At 44.9% G+C, this 22,268-nt stretch overlaps 1 protein-coding gene across 1 annotated transcript in view; it reads left to right on the forward strand.

The window, feature by feature from the left end:
- Positions 1–238: 238 nt before the first annotated feature.
- Positions 239–22,268, forward strand: part of oga.L (O-GlcNAcase L homeolog) — a 45,806-nt gene continuing 23,776 nt past the window's right edge. The window contains exons 1-6 of the mRNA XM_018225251.2: positions 239–902; positions 8,884–8,935; positions 17,089–17,186; positions 17,573–17,703; positions 18,148–18,319; positions 18,561–18,659. Of these exons, the coding sequence (XP_018080740.1) occupies positions 734–902; positions 8,884–8,935; positions 17,089–17,186; positions 17,573–17,703; positions 18,148–18,319; positions 18,561–18,659 (721 nt within the window). The 5' untranslated portion in view covers positions 239–733. The remainder of the gene's footprint in view (positions 903–8,883; positions 8,936–17,088; positions 17,187–17,572; positions 17,704–18,147; positions 18,320–18,560; positions 18,660–22,268) is intronic.

Here is a 22,268-nt window from a genome sequence, read left to right on the forward strand (position 1 = left end):
ATTTTTCACGGTAGAGTGAATTATTTGTGTGTAATAGTGCAACTTAGAAATAAAAACCACACCATAAAAATCATGACAGAATTGGCCATTGTGGGGGGAGGGGTTATATCCCCTTTAAAGACCCGTATAACAGCGTTCACCCTTACAATAAATATGTATAACATCCTAGCGTGGTCTAAGCAATGGACTTATGTTTATTTACAGAAAGTTGTAAACCACACACTGATAAACACTGAGTTAGCTGCTTTTGTGTGTTTGAAAGCGGAAGTAAGCCAATAGCTGACTGGACGTTCACTTCCCTTTGCAAGTAGCCTGTGTTTATTTTATGGGCAGCTAAGAGGTTAATGGATGACCGCCCTCCGACGTCACGCTAAATCGTGCACAGGCGCAGTGCGAAGTAAACAGAAGCTCGATGTCTGGTCTGCAGCGTCTGCTTCTCGCACTATTCCCGAGACAATAGGCGACCTGGTGTCCCTGCAGCGCTGAGCGAGGAATCACGGTATAATCGTTCTCCGCAGATCCCATATTCGTCTCGAGTTCGCCTCGCCAGGTATTGCAGCTGTGAGAGCATCGGCGACCGGTTCAATCCGGTTCCATCCGGTTCCTGGCGCATGCGCACTGAGCCCCTCCACCCAAAAGGAAGAGCCAAGAGAGGCGGCTGTGTTGTACCGATTTGAGCTGCACCCCAACCCAACCCAGTCCGTTAACGGGTCATTTGGTGACTGCTGTAAGGATGGTACAGAAGGACGGCCAGGCGACAGCCGCCATAACCGAAGAGGAGACGGAAGCCGCACCCACCACCCTGGCCCCTGAATTGACACCCCCTGCCACGACCGGGGAGGACACGGACACCGAGACTGAGACGTGTTGCCCCCGGAGGTTCCTGTGCGGAGTAGTGGAGGGTATGCACGTGGGAGGTCCTTTTATGTAACCCATTTTATATAACCCTATGTACCCCCCTCCTTCTTCCTTTGTTACGTGTCAGCTTCTCGGCCCAGTGTCGGGAGTAGCACAGAGCGAGGATTTCTCATGCTCCCCAGTAACAAATCCGAGATTGTATAACAATAGTTACATATTAGCATTCTATAGCGGGGGAGACTAACGCTCTCTGGTGCAGAGCTTTAACACCCATAGAGCTGCTCCTCAGCCTTCATGTATTGCTCAGGGCCCCATCTCCTCCAGCCTATTATTGCAAGTGCCTTGTGTTAGGAAAAAAGAAGCTCAGAGGCCTACTGAGTGGCTTCTTAGTAATAATAATAATATACATGGAAGGTTTGCTTATTGTCTTTGTATTAGGGATACACCGAATCCACTATTTTGGATTCGGCCAAATCCTTCGTGAAATATTCGGCCGAATACCAAACTGAATTTGAACCCTAATTTGCATATGCAAATTAGGGTTCGGTTCGTATTCGGCCGAATCCAAAATAGTGGATTCGGTGGGAAGGGGGAAACGAAGGATTTGGCCGAATCCAAATAGTGGATTCGATGGGAAGAGGGAAACATGCGATTTCCCTCCCACCCCTAATTTGCATATGCAGATTTGGTTCGGCCAGGCAGAAGGATTCGGCTGAATCCTACTGAAAAAGGCCGAATCCTGGATTCGGTGCATCCCTACTTTGTATATAGTACATTATTTATGTCATACCCAGAGGAGAAGTAAAGGTGGCCATAGACATACAGATTTACCTTCACGTCGGACGATCGTTCGGTGCCATCTTCAGACCTGCCACTAACCATTCAGATCAAATAAAGTAGTAAAAGAACAGATCAGACAATGTTCTGCCCCTGACAGCAATTGTACGAAGGATAGGTCCGACAAAAGCTAGTGACAGTCTCCCACTGATATCGTCAGATCTGCAATACATGCAGAGATATCGATAGCTGACAGAAATTTTCTAACGTGTCCGATCGTCTGAACGGCTGATCGCCATGGCATGAAAAATGTCAGGACAGTCCACACACGGCCAGAAAATCGTACGAATCTTATCAAATCTTTGCGTCTATGGCCAGCTTAAACCTCAGGCTACCCTATAAACTATATGAGGCCCCTTTAGAGTCCTCCCGCCCCTTCCAAACTGAGCAAATCAACCTCCCCTAGGCAGCCCTGCTTCACTGTGCTGGATCATCAAAACCAGCTGCACAGCAGAGTTGGGGGCCTCCTAGTTTAGCCATGTAAGTTCCCATTCTTTCTCCCTAGATCTGAAAAGCCGCATAGAAGCGTACACACAGTGGAAGCCAATTGAATGCAAGTTTCCACAGTGCATTCTCTTAAAGGAGAAGGCAAGTAGTTTCACACTTGGATGTGCTAAATGTTAGGCAGCCCCAAGTGAAAGTGTTTACTTATCTGAAACCACGGGCCAGTCCTCCTATCAGCAGAAAATTGCACCGGCCCGGGGTTATTCTAGCGAGCACCACTGCGCGATCCTCTTCTGGTTTCTTCTTTCTTCAAATTTCCCGGGGCAGACGCATGCGCAGTTGAATGATATAGCCGACATTTTAGTTAGTTTCACTCTAATGCAGCTGCAAGAAGCAAAAGACAGCCGTAAGAAGATCGGTCCATGGTGCTCACTGGTATAACCCCGTGCTGGTGCAGTTTTCTGCTGATAGGAGCACCGGCCCGGGGTTTCAGGTAAGTAAATACAATCACTTGGGGTGCCTAACATTTGACACCCCCATGTGTGAAACAACTTTCCTTCTCCTTTAGGCATTCATGTGACATTAGTCCTATAGTTTATAAGCTAAATTCTTGCTGGTTGGATTTCTTTGGCTCACATGAATACATACCTAGTGCTGCAACTTGGCCACTGTTTTATCCAAACCAGCCCACCTAAAGCTCTCACTAATGATCCCCCCTATAAATATGCGGCAGTCTTATGCTGACGTTTTTCTTCTGGCAGTCGCCTGACCATAAAGAAATGGTGCATGTATAAGCATAACATGTGGAAAATAAGTTTTCTTTTCTCAGTGTTTATTTGTAGAATAAACAAAGGCATTGACATCAGCACGAATATATTCACAACAATGAGCCTGTTCACCAGCAGTTTGTATCCCACCACACTTCAGTATTCCACTTACATAGGGTGTTTCCTTGGCAGCAATAGTGCTATAGCTTGCCTTTTGTATCATACCATTCTAACCCCTTTGTAGTACCTTGCACTGGCAAGGGGTTTAAAAAAACAAACTTGCCTAAAATAATGGCACCCTTAGGGAATTGGCATTTCCTTGTCCTTTAAAGGAGACTTATGTAAAAAAACAAGAATGTGCCGGTGCATTAAACACTTTTAGATCTAGAAGGAATGTGCTTTAAAATGTTGTTTCTGGTTGCTTTTTAGAACATTTCTGCATAAATCCTAATAGTCCCGCCCATCTGTTCCACTTCCTACTGCCTCTTCCCAGACTTTGCAGGGGAGCCAATCGGCAGCTAGGCTGACCTGAGAGGGAACTGAAGCCTGTCTGTGCTTGTGTAACTGCAGGGCTGTGATTGGCTGTCCCCCTCTTACTGTGCATTTGGCAGGGACCGTTAGGATACGTTCACCCCCTTATTTGAAACCCGGACACAGATTGTTATAGCTCTATGGGGAGCTCCAATAAGGAAGCAATTTTTAAAGATAATAATTTACACCCAAACGTAAAACCAGCACCATATAGTATACATCATTGCCTACAAAATTAAGGTATTTTTTAAGTTATCCTATGTCTCCTTTAAAGGAATAGTTCAGTGTGAAAAGAAAAACTGGGTAAATAGATAGGCTATGCAAAATAAAAAATGTTTCTAATATAGTTAGTTAGGCAAAAATGTAATGTATAAAGGCTGGAGTGAACAGATGTCTAATAAAACAGCCAGAATCCAGCTTCCTGCTTTTCAGCTCTATAACTCTGAGTTAGTCAGCGACTTGAAGGGGGGCCACATGGTACATTTCTGTTCAGTGAATTTGTGATTGATCCTCAGCATTCAGCTCAGATTCAAAAGCAACAGATATGACCCGTGTGGCCCCTCTCAAGTCTCTGATTGGTTACTGCCTGGTAACCAGGGTAACCAGTCAGTGTAAACCAAGAGAGCTGAAAAGCAGGAAGTAGTGTTCTGACTGACATAATATACATCAAATCACTCCAGCCTTTATACATTACATTTTTGGCTAAATAACTATATTAGAAACATTTTTTATTTTGCACAGCCTATCTATTTACTCAGTTTTTATTTTTACACTGAACAATTCCTTTAAAGGAGAAGGAAACCCAGTCGGCGCAAAAACCCTCCTCCCCCTCCCCTGTGTTGCTTCCCCTCCCTCCTCCCCCCTGGCCTACCTGTCTCGCTAGGCAAATGCCCCTAACTTGTTACTTATCCTTCTGCGCAGGTCCAGTCTACGGAGTTCACCGACGCCATCTTCTTCCAAGCAATCTTCTTCCTGCTTTGACCGGCATTTTGGCGCATGCGCAGTAGGAGCATTTCGCCGGGACGGATCTACTGCGCATGTGCCAAAAGTCACGAAGTTTTCCGATTTCACTTCGTGACTTTTGGCGCATGCGCAGTAGATCCGTACCGGCGAAATGCTCCTACTGCTCATGCGCCGGTCAAAGCAGGAAGAAGATTGCTTGGAAGAAGATGGCGTCGGTGAACTCCGTAGACTGGACCTGCGCAGAAGGGTAAGTAACAAGTTAGGGGCATTTGCCCAGCGAGACAGGTAGGCCAGGGGGGAGGGTTTTTGTGCCGACTGGGTTTCCTTCTCCTTTAAAGGAATTGTAAGTAAGGGTAATATCACCCCCTGTGATTTTGTCTGCAAGTCGCCTACACCCTGTGATGACATGAGTGGCATTTTGCTACTGCAAGGAATCAACTGAAAACTACTTGGTATAGTAGGTCTAAGTAGTGATGTGTGGGTTGACCCACAACCTGAGGTGACCCACGGGTTGAACACTGGTTGGGTGGGTTCTGGTTGAAATTTGGTCAACCTGGGGAGGTACAATCGCATCTCTGCTACTGAAGATTCCGTGTCTTGGAACCAGAGGCGCATACAGAAGTAGTGTGCAGACCCGAGTACAGATTGTGTGTGGTACCTACATTGCCAACATTTTGCCGGTTGAGTTTTTCCTGACCCACACATCCCTAGTGCTGACTGTCACTGCAGGTAAACACTGAAACCACAGAGTCATGCTAACTTGTACATATCATGCTATTACACGATAAACATGTTTTACCTGCAGCAATTCTCAGCTCCCACTGTGCCAAAGAATATTCTGCCATTTCGTCCCCACAACAATACGCAGGAGGCAAAATGCAACATATTTCATTGCCCGAAGTGACTAGAACCACTGTTGTGTGCATAATAACTTTCCAACACCCAGTGATTATACATTTTTGTTCTCCTTTAAAGTTCCTAATGTGTGTGTTTCTCTCAACTGGGCTACATCCTGTTGGGTGCATGGATACAGCATGTTGTGTAATCTTTAAAGGGATACTGTCATGGGAATTTTTTTTTTTTTAACGCGTCCGTTAATAGTGCTGCTCCAGCAGAATTCTGCACTGAGATCCGTTTCTCAAAAGGGCAAACAGATATTTTTATATTTCATTTTGAAATCTGACATGGGGCTAGACATTTTGTCATTTTCCCAGCTGCCCACAGTCATGTGACTTGTGCTCAGATAAACTTTAGTCACTCTTTACTGCTGCATTGCGACACATTCAGTTACATTGAGTTGAAGAAACAACAGCCTGCCAGAAAGTGGTTCCATTCTAAAATGTTGGCTCTTTCTGAAAGCACATGACCAGGTAAAATGACCTGAGATGGCTGCCTACACATCAATATTACAGCTAAAAAAATACACTTGCTGGTTCAGGAATAACATTTTATATTGTTGAGTGGATTATTTGCAGTGTAAGGGCAGAGACACACATGGAGATTCGAGGGGATTAAGTCGCCAGGCTACAAATCGCCTCTTCTTTGGGCAACTAATCTCCCCGTTTTGCCTTCACGCCGGCTAGAACCTAAATCGCTGGCGGAATGGCATTAGGAACGCTTCGTTTTCCTGAAGTTGGTCTAAGTTGCCTCACGAGGAAACTACGGGCAACTTCGGAAAACGAAGTGCTCCGTCTGCCATCCCGCCGGCGATTTAGATTTTACCAGGCGGGAAGGGAGTCAGGGAAGATTAGTTGCCCGAAGAAGAGGCGAATTGTCGCCGGATGACTAATCTCCCCGAATCTCCACGTTTCTCTGCCCTAAACAGTAATTTAGAAATAAAAACAACATAAAATCATGACAGAATCCGTTTAAGACCATGACATGGAAGCACCATATATGCCATGCTAATAACTCATGTAAAATCGCCTCCCTGCTTGGTTTTTCTGAGCAGTTATCATTTCACAATTATTTGTCCTACATTTGCTACACTCTCCTGCACAGCTTTATGACAGTAGCTGCATTTTATCCACTTTTTATTATTTCTGCACAATCCAAAATGATACCCCCATAACATGCATTTCTCCCTGCTCCATTTTATCTTGGAAACCACTATATTCTCTGTCTCTCTCCATCTTTTGTTAGCTGAAATGTAGCCAAGTGCATGGCTTTCTCCTATCTGCAGCATTGGCCAGAGATCTCTGCAAACGCAGAAACCGCATCTAACTTTATTATGTATATACATATTTATTTCATTGATTTAACCTAGAAGGCATTTCAGCTTTGTATTAGTTTGCTGCTAGCAAGAAAGAAAGAGGCTTCTTTGTTTTGTGATCGTTGCCACAAAATAGTCGTGTACACAGCTGGCTGGGGGAAAGTATTAAAATAAAGGTGCTTTCAAGCTCATTACCAGGCACCTGTCTCCCGAGATCCATCCAGAGCCTCGGGTTGCACCTTCAGCCACTTGTTCAGAGTATTAAAAGCATTAAACACTGCAACCCTTACGTTCAGTGTGAGTTCATGTGCGCCAAGCAAGTGCAATGATTTGGCTCAAACTGTTGTTTGCAATATCATTAATAGATTGCAAGTGCCGAAAGAAGCTAACTATGAAATAGCTCTGTCCTGTCCCATTGAACCTCACACCCATGTATCACTATCCAATTGCACGACAGTTTGTGCAAATCAATTTTCCATGGGGCAAATTTGCTATTGTATATTTATATAGGGATTGATGGAAAATCATAACCTAAATCTGAAAATAATCTTATTGAATTTATGTACAGGTATGGGATCTATTATCCGGATACACGTTATAAAGAAACCCCCGAATTATGGAAAGTTCTCCCAGAGACTCCATTTTAGAAATGATTTCCTTTTTCTCTATAATTATAAAACAGTGCATTGTACTTGATCCCAGCTAAGATATTATTAATCCTTATTGGAAGCAAAACCAGCCGATTGGGTTTATTTAATATTTACATGGTTTTCTAGTAGACTAAGGTATCAAGATTCAAATTACAGAAAGATCCGTTATACAGAAAACCCCAGGTCCCAAGCATTCTGGATAATAGGTCCCATAACTGTAATTGCAGAATATATTGCGCATCTACTAAATCACAGCAAGTTTACCTTGTGCTGATGTTCACAATTTCACAGGAATTGTTTAAACACTGGATAGCAGCCTAGTTTATTAAAGGGGACCTGTCATCCTAAGAAATAATTACAAACCTTATTTTATGATGTCTGTCAAGCAACATGAACTTCACTTACACTAAAATTTATTTAAATCTTGCTTTTTTCTAGTTTTGGAATTCACAATCACAGCAATACTGTGATTCTGAGGCAGGCACCATTTTGTGGATTCTGAGGCAGGCTTTGCATCATGCCAAAATCATATTTATGCACCAGAATGGAGTACCTCATACCTATGTCTAAAGCTGTACATAGGCGTGCAGGTTATTAGGCTATATCGGAAGAACGAGCGTCCGTTCCAATCTTCCAACCTGCAACTAATAATTTAGATTAAAAAAAAGAAGTAAAGAGAACTAATCACCTGATGCTCGGGCCATTAATTGACATACAGCAATCGTACGAAAGTTGACAAATAGTAGTGACCATTGATATTGCCAGATAGCCAATACATGCAGAGATCTTATCGTTATATAAATCTTCTTCTAATCGACTAAACAACTGATAACCTGGCACGAAAAATGTTTGGACACTCCACACACGGTCCGAAAATGTTTCATACAATAGTATATTTGTATCTATGGCCAGCTTTAGGCATAGAGGAGGGGTAGACATATGATTGACAGCTGAGAATTTTAAACAAATTTATAACCCGTTATGGATGTTTTAATAAAAAAGAATTCGGGCTTCATGTTTTATTTAAAAAGGTTTTTTTTTAGTTTTTTTTTTTTTTATTATATATCTTTTTATGTCTGGGTGACAGGTCCCCTTTAAGTAGGGATGCACCAAATCCACTATTTTGGATTCAGCCTAATCCTTAATGAAAGATTCGGCCGATCCGAATCCTAATTTGCATATGCAAATTAGGGGTGGGAAGGGGAAATTTTTTTTACTTCCTTGTTTTGTGACAAAAAGGCCGAATCCCGAACCGAATCCTGGATTCGGTGCATCCCTACCTTTAAGCCACAGTGGAATCTTTTTAGAATGTGTGTCTAAGATCTCTGTTTATTTACATCCAGTTTACCTTGTTGTTTTGAAGGAAGTATCGCCTTGTTTATCATATCCAGTTAAGTCAAACTCCTGTGTGGCAGTAGCGTTTCAAACCAGGAAGACATTCTAAGCAGCTTTGATGGTTTTTATTCAGAATTATAGTATTGGATGCTTTTATTGTAAGCTAAAATTAATTTACAGTAGCAGTTTGACTGCATTGGATGAATGCATGTCTGTAGGTAAATGGTGTCTGCCATTAGGGAACAAATGCTGTATATGTTGTTCTAATTATTATCTCTTTTACCAGGGTTCTATGGAAGGCCATGGACCATGGAGCAAAGAAAGGAGCTTTTTAGAAGGTAAGTAACGACATGAAGATTAATGTTCTTTTACTTTTTTGGCCCTGAAGATACCGTGCTTTTCCACTTGCAATGAATCGACCAATGGTGTACTGCAATAAGAATTTGTGCCATGCTGGTCTCTACAGTGGTATTTTAAAGGTTCCAGGGTACCCAATACTCCAAAAGCCAGATCAATGTGCTACTGTTAAGCCTCCACAAAGACTCTTTTTCACACAGAGAAAGGTCACTCCTACATGCTTGTTTTTTTTGGGTAATGGTGCAACAAACATCTTTATTTGTCCTTTAAATGCAGCATAGCAAAAATCGTACATTAAAATACAGGAGATGCATTACAAAGTATAGGAGCATGCTAATACATTATTAAAGACCTAATGACTCATTTGGCCAAGAACTTTGGCTTTGATATGGGTAAGTGCGCCTTCTAGCATTACTAGATCGAAGCCCGCCTTTTCTGCCTTAGAGAAAAAAAGAACCTGCCCTTTAGAACATAAAACTGGAATCAGACTGTGATATTCTCATGGCATTTAAAAGTGCCAATGTCACTGAAAATGCTTTTTAGGATCCCACGCAAGTGTCAACAGAGACTTGCTCATGTATCCTGCTGGCAGGATATGTTCCCCTTCGATTTGTGCTGTCACTGGGAAAACGGTTATTTCTTGAGGTTTTGTTATCACATTAAAGTAAGCAACATCGTATATGGTATCCTCAATGACTTATTAATCTCTTGTCTTGCCTTATCCATTTGAATTCTGGCAGTGATGAGCACAACTGGCACCTTGTGTTGCTAGGCAGATCTTTTTCCATGGGGAATATAAAATTTACAGTGTTATTCTGCAGTACCGTATAAAAGGATACTTAACAGCTAACATAACAAAGATACCAATGAGAGCCAGGCCTGCAAGGGCTTTTGTTATCTATGGCACTTGATGGGATAGGGCGCAAAGGGATTTTTTTACACGGCTGCACAAGTATAGTATAGGTAGTATGCTGAAGAAATTCACTAAATGTTTTATACTGAAGAAATTTAGATTCTGTCTAGTCGGGTCAGTAAGGAGAGTACCGTCCAATGGAGGATGACAAGATTTATTCATGGTATAAATCGGCAAGGACAGAACCAGATTCATTCTCTTACCATTAGCAGGAATTCTGCTTGTTTTGAGCAAAACAGTTAGATTTCACCCATTTTGTTAAAAAATAAAACTGTCTAATTGCACCTTGTGCATTCAGCTACATTCTCCAACCCCACCCCCTTGACTGCTCCAACATACTACAATTTGATTCCCTTATTTTTGATATCATAAACCCATATGTAATAAAAGGCACTAATTTTGCCCAGGAGCAGTAACCCATAGCAACCAATAAGATGTTTGCTTTTAAACAGGTGAACAGTAAATGCTGCCTGCTATGGGTTACTGCCCCAGGGCAAACTTACCGTAGTGCCTTTTATTACATAACCCTCTAACTCTCTTATCTCCACACAAATCACACACACACAACTTGACAACTTATGGATGCCTAATTGCACCTCACTCTTAGGTCTTAAAGTCCTCTATATAGTAACTTATGTACCCTCCTAAATTGTGTTTTGAGTAGGATAGCACTTATGCTGACAATGTTAAAACCTTTGAGCAAACAGTAATCCTGTAGTGCTCAACTGCAACCAATGTGTACAATCCAACAGTGGAATGAATTGTCTCTCATTAGTGCTAAGTATATTTTTCAGATACCAGTGATGCATATATTACTTGTATACATAAAAATAATTATACATTTATCTTTAACTGTTTACATTAGAAAAATACAAAGGGCACTACAAAAAGATGTAGGTTTTAATACACTCATGCGAGAGGTGTAAATTTGGGTTAACCTTCAGCCTCTCCCTTCATCTGGCTGTGAGTTAATAGGATCACACTGCTAGGCCTAGTCTCAAGACTTTTTAGATTGAAGGTGGCCATAGACCATTATGATCTTTGACCAGTCATCACAGGAAAGATTGTTTGTTTTCAATACAGATGTGTTAGGGCTAAATCTTCAGATATCCAAGCCTTCTTTGGGTGACTTGTCTCCCACCATGCATTCCCAAAAATAATACGAAAATTAGTTTTATGGCCATCTTAAGGCCTCCTTTGTTGTCCAGCATTTGAACAGGTCCTCTTTGCTTATAACTTTATTTCTCTGTCGTCTAAAGGGGGACACAGGGACTCTTGGGTTTAAGCTCCACCCTCCAGGAGGCAGGACACTTAATAAAATTAAAATTAAGGGGGCGTGCCCATATAGTGGCTTAACCCCACATGCTGTAGCATTCCTTCAGTTTTTAAAGTGTCCTGCTTCAAGGAGGATGGATACCAGCTTCAAGACAGAAGCATATCTATGGGGTGTCACCAGGGCAGGACTGCCTGTCCCTTGAGTGTACCCCCCCCCTCGAGGGATCTCTCACCGGGGTCATATTCTAGCCCTCTAGGCTATAACCGACCTGCACAGAAAAATTCCTGCAACCCACTGGGGCCAGCAGATGTTCTGACCGGTGAAGAGCCAGCAGTGAGTATGATATAATATTCTACTCGTGTTCTGGCGTGCTCTCCCCCCCCTCACCCCAGCCCAGACCTAGCTGCACTAAGCGATGTATTCGCTGCTCCCTCCGACGGTCTCCCACACAGGCAGGCTGTTGGTGAAGTTGCGCGCCTTTCTCCTGCGCGCAGTGGAACGCATCGCGCTGATGCGTTCCAGGCGCCATTTTGTTTTTTTCGGCGCGAAGCGTAGAGGAGGCTTCAGAAGGCGCGGAATGTCCTCCCGCCACTTCCTGCAGTCACAGTAAGCTGCTGCTTACTGTATCCTCCTCTCCTGCTTCCACTCTGCCAGCAGCCCTCCTCCTCCTGACCCGGAGCCACGGGAGCCACTTGATCTTGGGGATTAGGCTTCTACCTTCAGGCAGCAGTCTTGGGTTACCTCTAGGCACCCTTTTACAAAGCACATTCCTGACGGCCATTACTTCAGCAGGTACCTCAGCCACTGTTCACATGGCAGAAGGTAAGTCAGGGGGACTTTTCCCCAGGGCTGGGGGGAGAGCACCAGCAGCACAGGTGACTTACTTTACCTGCAAAAACTGCCACCTAAAAATCCCTGGGGGCCAGGCTGACCCGCTCTGCAGATCTTGTTCAAAGGGGCAGGGTCCAGCGCCCACCCAGGGGTCCATCCCAACGGTCCCTGAATCTGGGGAAACCGCACAGGATTTGGATGCAATGGATGGGGTAGCGGGCACTTCCTCAGAACCCCCTGCCCCCCTATGGGCCATTCAACTGTCCCAATCCCTGGCATCCCTGCAGGGCCTTCCTTCCATTGCCACCAATTTGGGCAAAGCCCTAGCCAAACTAGGTCACAAAGCCAGTGGAAAGCGTAAAAGGCTTCCCAGCTCCAGGGGTGACACCGACACCCATACCCCCTCTGACGTCTCGTCAGCTGGAGAGGATTTTTCTCATTCAGAGGGGGAACTCCCACCTTCTGATGCTTCCTCAGAAGCAGAGGAGGATAATGCGGAAGATTCCAAAAGCAAGGAACTCCCTCACGACGTAGAGGGCATTATCAAGGGGGTGATGGACGTGCTAAAAATCACACAGACACCTGAACAACAGGCTTCATCTTCTAACCTGTTTAAAAGAAAACACAAAGCTTCTGCATGTTTTCCTTCGCATGACCAACTCCTTAACATAATACAAGAGGAATGGAAGTCGCCGGAGCGCAAGTTCCAAGCTACTCGGAAATTTTCGAAATCCTATCCATTCCCCAAGGACTTGGTAGAGAAATGGTCACTGCCTCCAACTGTGGACGCACCAGTTTCGAGATTATCTAAATCCACAGCGTTACCAGTCACGGACGCCGCAGCCTTCAAGGACCCATCTGACAGACGTCTGGAAGGTTTCCTCAGGGCAGTCTACTCATCCGCTGGCTCAACCCTTCGTCCAGCTCTCGCCTCAGCCTGGGTAGCGAGAGCCATTCAGGCATGGGCAGAATCCCTCGTTGCTGATATTCAAGATGGCATCCCCAGAGCTGACATCCTGCCTTCCGCACAGTCCCTCGCGGAGGCAGCAGCTTACTTGTGCGACGCTTCCCTGGATACAGCACAGATTACTGCCCGCACATCAGCGCTCTCCGTCGCAGCACGCAGAACGCTCTGGCTGAAGAACTGGTCTGCGGATGTCAGTTCCAAGAAGTCCCTTACCTCACTACCCTTCAAGGGACAGCGACTTTTTGGTGAGGAGCTCGAAAAGATAATCTCACAGGCCACGGGAGGGAAGAGCACCTTCCTCCCCCAAAGCAAGTCAAGACCCACGACTTCCTCCAGGCGCGGTCGGTCCTTTCGCTGCCACACTGGACGTTTTTCCAGACGGCACAGTCCTCCCCAACGTTCTCAGTTTCGCTCTAAACCAAACGACAAGGGACGGCCATCGTGGAAGAACAACAAATTCCACAACAAGTCTCCAGCCGACAAGGCCACTTCAGGATGACGGGTCACCCCCTCCGGGGTCACTGCAACCGCTAGGGGGACGATTGCTGAGATTCCGGGAGGTGTGGATACGATACTCGTCAGACGCTTGGGTAACCGAAATCGTTTCCGAGGGCTACCACCTGGACTTCGCTTCTCTTCCTCCCCGAAAATTTCTCATGTCCAGAGTCCCCTCAAACCCAGCCAAGGGCCGAGCCTTCTTGGACTGCATTACGAGCATGGAACAGAATGGAGTGATCATTCCAGTTCCCCCGTCAGAAACATTTTGCGGATTTTACTCCAATCTGTTCCTGGTCCCAAAGAAGGACGGGTCCTTCCGACCAGTATTGGACCTGAAATTCCTCAACAAACACATACGGTCCGTCCGGTTCAAAATGGAAACTCTCAGGTCAGTCATCCGAGGAATGGAACCAGGTCAACTGATGATGTCCCTCGACATCAAGGACGCGTATCTCCACGTTCCAGTCTGGCCTCCTCACCATCGTTTTCTCAGATTCGCATTCCGAAATCTCCATTACCAATTTGTGGCACTCCCATTCGGCCTATCCTCTGCCCCCAGAGTGTTCTCCAAACTCATGTCAGTGACGGCAGCAACCCTACGACTCCACGGAATCTCGATCACACCTTACCTGGACGACCTTCTCCTGAAGGCTCCAACACTAGAGAAGAGCAGAAGGGACATGCAACAAGCGATATCGCTGCTTCAGAGCTTCGGGTGGACCATCAACTGGAACAAATCCAACATGACACCCAGTCACCAAATGCTATTCCTGGGTCTCCAATTCGATACACTGACTCAACGTGTCTCGCTGCCCCTGGACAAGCAGAGGAAGATCAGAGCGCAAGTCAATCTCCTCCTTCAAGACCGGCACCCCACAGTCCACCTCGCAATGAAGGTACTCGGTCTGATGGTCTCGTCCATCGAAGCGGTTCCCTTTGCTCAAATCCATTTGAGACCTCTACAGGCCAACGTTCTGTCGGGATGGAAAGGGGGTCCCCTGTCCCAACGGATTCTTCTACAGCAAACAACACGGGAGTCACTCCTCTGGTGGCTGAACCACCACAATCTGACGGGCCAGTCCTGGGCGACTCCGGACTGGACCGTGATAACGACAGACGCAAGTCTCCTCGGGTGGGGCGCCACGTGGAACAACTCGTCGGTACAAGGCCGTTGGTCTCCCACAGAAACGAGGCTACACATCAACGTCCTGGAGCTTGGGCAGTCAAGCTTGCCCTAAGACATTGGTCTCCCCTACTCCAAACAAAGTCTGTCCGCGTACAAAGCGACAACTCCACAACCGTCGCGTACATCAACAGACAAGGAGGTACCCGCAGCAAAGCATCCCTAGCGGAGGTGGTACAAATCCTAGCCTGGGCAGAGCTCAGCTCAGTCAGGATATCTGCCATACACATTCCGGGAGTGGACAACACGCAAGCAGACTTTCTAAGTCGGAACCAGCTGGATCCGGGAGAATGGGAACTTCATCCCGCAGTGTTCGCAGACCTAGTGAAAAGGTGGGGACGTCCTCAAGTCGACCTCATGGCATCCAGAGCCAACCGCAAAGTTCCAGCCTTTTACGCCCGTTTTCGGGATCCGACGGCGCTGGGGGTGGACGCCATGACACAAGTCTGGAGTTTCAACCTGGCTTACGTCTTCCCTCCGTTTCCAATGCTTCCTCGGGTTCTGAAGAAAATCAAGCAATCCTGTGCGACGGTCATAGTGATAGCTCCGTATTGGCCCAGGAGAACGTGGTTTACGGATCTTCAGGACATGTCCATAGCTCAACCAGTTCGCCTCCCTCCCAGGAGCGATCTTCTCCAGCAGGGTCCCATATTTCACCACAACCCGGGACTGTTCGCTTTGACGGGATGGCTGTTGAGGCGGCCATCTGGAGACGTAAGGGTATAGCGGACGATGTGATTGCCACTATGCTGAAGTCACGCAAAGCTACGTCTTCTAAAGCCTACCACAGGGTCTGGCGCAGCTACTGGAACTGGTGCGAGGAATCAAAGTTTTCCTTCCATGAATGCAATATTCCCAGGATCTTATCCTTTCTACAGCGAGGTTTTCGACTCGGTCTGAAGCTCAGTTCCTTGAAGGTCCAAGTATCTGCCCTCTCTGTCCTTTTCCAGTCTCGTCTAGCCCTAGACGATTCAGTCCGCACCTTCCTACAGGGAGTACAACATATCGTTCCACCTTATCGATCACCAGTTCCTGGATGGGATCTCAACCTCGTTTTGGAGGCTCTCCTTGACCCTCCCTTCGAACCTCTGCGTGTCGTCCCTGAACAGTGGCTTACCTGGAAAACTGCCTTCCTTGTTGCCATTTCATCTGCTCGCAGGGTATCGGAAATAGGTGCCTTATCTTGTGATCCGTCTCTGCTGGTTTTCCATAGGGACAAGGCAGTCCTGAGGACTGTGCCTTCCTTCCTGCCTAAGGTCGTGTCCTCGTTTCACGTGAACCAGGAGATTGTGGTTCCATCTCTCTGTCCAGAAACCCAAGAATGACAAGGAACGGAGATTTCACAGTCTGGATGTGGTCAGAGCACTTCGCTGGTACCTTGACCGTTCTAAATCATATCGGCGCTCTCAAGCCCTTTTTGTCATTCCGTCCGGGCCTCGGAGGGGCCTGTCAGCTTCCAAGACTACCATCGCACGTTGGATCAGAGAAACCATCAGACAAGCCTACCTGGCTAAGGGCAGAACTCCTCCTGCCAATGTTCGAGCTCACTCCACACGATCCTTGGGTGCTTCCTGGGCTTGGCGCAACTCGGCCTCCTTGGACCAGATCTGCAGAGCAGCCACCTGGTCTTCGGTTCATACATTCACTAAATTCTACAGACTGGACACGTTCTCATCAGCGGAAGCCGCTTTTGGCCGCAAAGTACTACACACTGTGGTACAGTAACGTGTCTTTACCTTTTCTGTATTCGCTCCCACCCTGCTGTCTGGGGCTGCTTTGTTAAGTCCCCAAGAGTCCCTGTGTCCCCCTTTAGACGACAGAGAAAACAGGATTTTTTGATACTCACCGTTAAATCCTTTTCTCTGTAGTCGATAGGGGGACACAGGGCTTCCCAACCCTGAGCGAAATGTTGACCACTTGGTCTTATGGAAACGTTTTCCTGATTTACTGGTTTGCTAGTTGAGTATTGATACAGTTTATCTTTCAGCAGTCTCTTTGGTACCAACTGAAGGAATGCTACAGCATGTGGGGTTAAGCCACTATATGGGCACGCCCCCTTAATTTTAATTTTATTAATAGTGTCCTGCCTCCTGGAGGGTGGAGCTTAAACCCAAGAGTCCCTGTGTCCCCCTATCGACTACAGAGAAAAGGATTTAACGGTGAGTATCAAAAAATCCTGTTTTCATATATATAATAAAAACATTGCTGTAGTAGCCATTTACAATTTTGTTGGTATCCTAGTCAGAAAGCATATATTCATCCTGAAATTCCCATGACTAGCTTTCAGGCTAGGCAATAGCCTCAGTGCTCAGCAGTTCATGCTGTAGTGCATGAGCCTATGCAATATGTTGCTTTTAGATGCTTTTGAATTGGGGCTAATGCTCCGTAAAGTAGAATGAATAAGTAGTTCTTATACATTTCCATTCCTGACAGATTTATCAATTTTTCTTTTCATTTTTACTCCAGGCTTCAGAAGTGGAGTATTAACACATACCTATATGCTCCAAAAGATGATTACAAACACAGAATGTTTTGGAGAGAAATGTACTCTGTGGAAGAAGCAGGTAAATATAGTCCCCAGTTATTTTTATGTACTGTAAAGAGTGTTTTGATCATTGATGTACTGATGCAGGTAGGTTTCCTATATCGGCATGGGCAGAGACTAATACGTTAGAGCCTTAATGATCAGCAGCAATGCAGGGACATTTGTTATTTAGCAAAATGCAATAACAGCACTCTGTGAAAGGTCTTTTGTTTAACTGTTGTCAGCTCATTATTTTACTCATTGGGGCAGGGTCTGCAAATATCTGAGATTTATTGCTAAGATGGGCATTTATAATACTGTGTGTGTTTATATCTATATTAGTACACATACATAAACAACTGGGAATAAATTGCCTTATTTGAGCAGTTTCTTAGACCAGTAATGATTGTTTTTATCTTGTTGCAGATCAGCTTATGACTCTGATATCGGCAGCACAAGAATTTGGCATTGAGTTTATTTATGCCATATCACCTGGCCTTGACATAACGTTTTCAAACCAAAAAGAGGTGGCTACACTAAAACGCAAGTTGGATCAGGTAAATCTTGCTAAGGTTGCTAGAATCCTTTTTCTAGTTCAAGATAACACCCAGCAGGCATTATTCAGTTCATTATAATCCTAGACCAGAGGATTACTTCAGCTCCATGCTGAAGATCCTGCTTAGCTGTCATTATATTAAGTTTTTTTCCAGGATGAATATCCGGTGTATGGTAAAGGTAAACCTCTACATGTGAAAGAATCCCACTTAATATACTGATATTACTGTGGTGTGTATAGATGTTTGACAGATGTATTGTGCTGATTTCATTAATACAATATTATGTTAAAAGGTAAGAATGTCCAACTTTGTGCACGTTATGCCTTAAAAAAAATGATGGCTTGCTCTTATGAAAATGTGCTTAAATTTCATAATTGTTTCTTAGCTGTACTAAGCATTAAGGGAATGTTCATTTATAGTGTGTTTTCTTTGATTTCTTTCCAGGTCTCTCAGTTTGGATGCAGGTCATTTGCACTGCTTTTTGATGATATCGATCACAATATGTGCCCGGCAGACAAAGAGGTTTTCAGTTCTTTTGCCCATGCACAGGTTGCAATAACCAATGAAATATTTCAATACCTGAGTGAGCCAGAGACCTTTTTGTTTTGCCCAACAGGTAATAACTCTGGCTACCACATTTATTTTTCTGTTTCTTAGAATACCATTTTATTAAGCCCATGTTCATAAAATACCCCAGTATCAAGCCTCTTCTTATTTTTTATGCCAGAATTCCATAATATCAAACTGAAGGCATTAGAAATAGCGCTATTTAATTATGCATTTTTTTGTTTTTAAATGCATGGCATTTATTAATATTTTTTTTAAAATAATTACCTAAGACTTGTTCCTTTTTTTAGAATATTGTGGGACATTCTGCAACCCAAATGTTGCTCAGTCTCCTTATCTGCATACCGTTGGTGAGAAGTTGCTGCCAGGAATAGATGTTCTTTGGACAGGTACGGTAAAGGTTTCATATTTTATTTCCGTTGGCAAATAAACGCTGCTACACCTTTGTTTCCCATCCATTTGATGTGTTTAGGGAATTTTTAAAAGCTGATCCAACTGAACTATTAAGTCCAAACACACATGCTATCCTTGTCTACTGGTATTCATTTTCTCTTGCCTAGATTGGGGGACCCAGGCACCATTGGGATGAAGATCCTGTTGCTTGGAGAAAGGACACCAAATAGTTAAAGTGGCTCCTCCTCCTGCTTTATCCCTTGCCTACTTCCTCAATTCTCAGTTTTCTTTTAGTGTCCTCATAAGGAGGACGGACACTATGTGGCTGGGAGAAGTGGTACAGACTACGGTCAGGGCCATGCCACTAAAGGGGTCAGTGTACACAATTCTAGAGCCCCTCCAGTCAAGCTTCTTCCTTCCACTAAAGCTCATTGGCCTTTCCGGTATAATGGAAGCTGCAGGCTGGGGGGGTTTGCTCCCATCACCCTGGGCAACTGATTCCTGCTCCCCAGAGGCTGCACTATGTTGCTAATTTTATTGCTATGACCTCGTTATATATAAAGCAAAACTCAAAGATAAGGCTATTTCAAATAGAATGAGGTTTATTGAGTTTAACAACAGAACATAAACTGGTTTTGCTTTTGGAAAGCAGTCAATGTTACACCAAAGTGTAACACGAGGGCAGTTCTTTATCTGTTAAAAGCAGTCACTGTGATGAACTCGGCCATGAAGAAAACACTTCTGTACATGGGCCCCATCTAACATCTGCTGACATTCTGAATTCTGTCAGTAGCTTACAAAGTGTACTCTTATCACGGGGGTGTCATTTACAAGAGAAATAATTAACGGGGGTAACATCAACCCTCCCTGCACCTACCTGCTTTGGACGGTTGGTATTGCTGCGTCAGAATGATAGGGGACTAATACATTTGGTATAAGACTTTATTATTCTTAAACTCTGACACTTAACCATTCGTCCATCATTGGAATAGGCTGTTCTCATATAAATGTGGTCATAGAAAAATATATTATCAACTAGCAGCCAGAATAGGGTGCAGTTTGAATGAGCATTTATGGCTGGCAGAGGTGGTAAGTATTACCTTCCTCTCTCCCCATTATACCTTTTTCTCTCTGACCCTCCCCTGCACACCGCACTCATTCTTAGGGTATCTCCGTTATTGCACTATCCAGCCAGGCGGAGGAACGCATACAGAGTGTTAACTAGCGCATCCACTGCCCACGAGCATGAATGCAAGCCGCAACGGCTTCTCTTCATTATCTTCCGAGATAAAGAAAGAGTCCAAAGGCGCCATCTTGGTAACAGACCTTCCTCTTACCGCGCTTTCCTTGGTCAAATACGGCAGCAATTTTGGCACCATAACTAGTTATTTTGCTTGCGCATCTTGCATGTCTAAATTGCCCAACACTTCGACTGAGCTAGTATGCCTTGCCTGCAGACCTGCCCCTACAACATCCCCTGCATTCCATCAATCTAATGCAGTCCTATGAGCCAGCGCTGCGGCAGCTCCAGCTACTCAAATGAGCTTGGATTCAGAGTAGATTCAGATGCAGGGCCCAGAGTAGCACTATTTCTATCATTAGCAGGTCTGCAAAACCTGGCCAGAATATCGGAGACTTTGGACATGGTTCTAGAACGCCTGTCCACACCCCCCCACAAGACGGGCACTCTACATGCCCCAAAGCGCCCACCTACTTTTTCACAGGGCTCCTCTGATGATCAGGAAGAAGGTTCAGGGGAAGAAAGGGAGATCCTCTCCAGAGAGGACTTTGATCAGGAGCAGGACGCTCCTAGATAATAGAGGGAGGTGGAAAGTCTTATTTAAGCTGTCTTACAGGCTATATGCTAAGAAGATGCTACGGCAGTGCCAAGCAAGAACACTTTTAAGAGACAAAAGAAATCCTCTTGTGTCTTCCAAGCATATGAACAGCTAGATGATATTGTAAAAACACAATGTAAAACACCGGACCACAGAGTCCAGTTTTCAAGACGCTTCACACAGAACTATCCCTTCCCTCAGGAAGGATCTTCACCCCCAGTGGTAGACCCACCGGTCTCCAGACTATCCAAAACCACTACCATTCCTGTAGCCGATTCAGCAACCTTCAATGATCCCATAGACCAGGGGTAGGCAACCCGCGGCTCCGGAGCCTCATGTGGCTCTTCATCCTTCTTGCTGCGGCTCAGTCTTGACGGCTTTGCCTGTCATGTCATCTGTGCAGCCCTTACACCTGCTGGCGGCTTCTTGAGTGTGTGACCGTGGTAAGCGAACGTTTAGCTTACCGCAGTCGCACACTCGGGAAGCCTCCAGCAGGTGCGAGGGCTGTATAGACGTCCCAGGAGTGACAGGCAAGACGAGCCGCAGCAAGATGATTCATCATGGTCCTTACTGCGGTCACACACTCAAGACAAGAGAGGGAAGATCAGCAGAAATCACATTAAACAGATATGAACAGTAGAATTTAATAGGGCTATTCAGTATTTAATTTATTTCAAAGTAGGCCTACACATGCACACTGCACTTCTGTTTGTTGTATTCTGTTGTTGTAACAGTTAAAATTAAAAAAAGGTTTAAAGTTTATAAGCTATGTTGTATGTTTTGCGGCTCCTGGCAATTTTTCTTTAGTGGAAGAGGGGGCAAAATAGCTCTTTTGATAGTAAAGGTTGCTGACCCCTGCCATAGACAAACGTCTTGAGAGTTTCTGTAAGGCAATATTCACAGCAACCGGGGGGCCCTATGCCCCATCTTTTCCACAGCCTGAGTTTCCAGGGCAATCGAGGTGTGGGTGGATAAGGTGGCCCAACTTATTGGCTCAGAAGGCATGGACCTCCTTCTAGCGCAAATCGCGGACGCAAATGTATGCATATGCCACGCTGCCTTGGACACCGCAAAACTCATCACAAGGGCCTCCACCCAATCCATCGCAGCAAAACGTTTTTTATGGCTAAAGAACTGGTCCGCAGACCTGAAAAATTAGAAAAGATAATATCCCAGGCTACAGTGGGCAAGAGTACCCTGCTGCCGCAAAATAAAGACCCATTTTTTCGTCCCTTTCGCTGAGGCCAGAGTCAAAGGCAAAAGACACAAACAGAAACACCAAGCATCCAACCTTCCTGGTCTGAAAACAGAAGCTCGATGCCACCCTCAACATGAGGAAGTGCCCACCCCAGAGAGCATTCTCTTAGGCGGACGCTTAAGAAAGTTTGGGAGGTTTGGTGGCCAAGGATCCAGGATCATTGGGTTTTACAAATAATTTCCCACGGCTATCTCCTAGAATTCGTACTGTGATTTTTTTTTTTTTTTTTTTTAAACATTGATTTGATCTTTGTTGATCGAATTGAAATGCAGAAATACTATCCTATGTGACCAGAATGTAATTAGGAGTGATTTGTTCAGTATGGAAATGATTGTATCAGATAATACATTTGCTTAAATCAATCCCAAATTGTTATTACCAGTAAGTATCATTTGATACATAAGATCATTGATAAATCTGCCATCATGACATTCAGAGTGGGCTGGCAGCATTACCTGAAAGGAAACAGACCCACAAAAAGAGGTCCAATTTTGTGGGTAATGCGTAAT

The sequence above is a fragment of the Xenopus laevis genome, chromosome 7L (genome assembly GCF_017654675.1).
Source record: "Xenopus laevis strain J_2021 chromosome 7L, Xenopus_laevis_v10.1, whole genome shotgun sequence".
NCBI lineage: Eukaryota > Metazoa > Chordata > Amphibia > Anura > Pipidae > Xenopus > Xenopus laevis.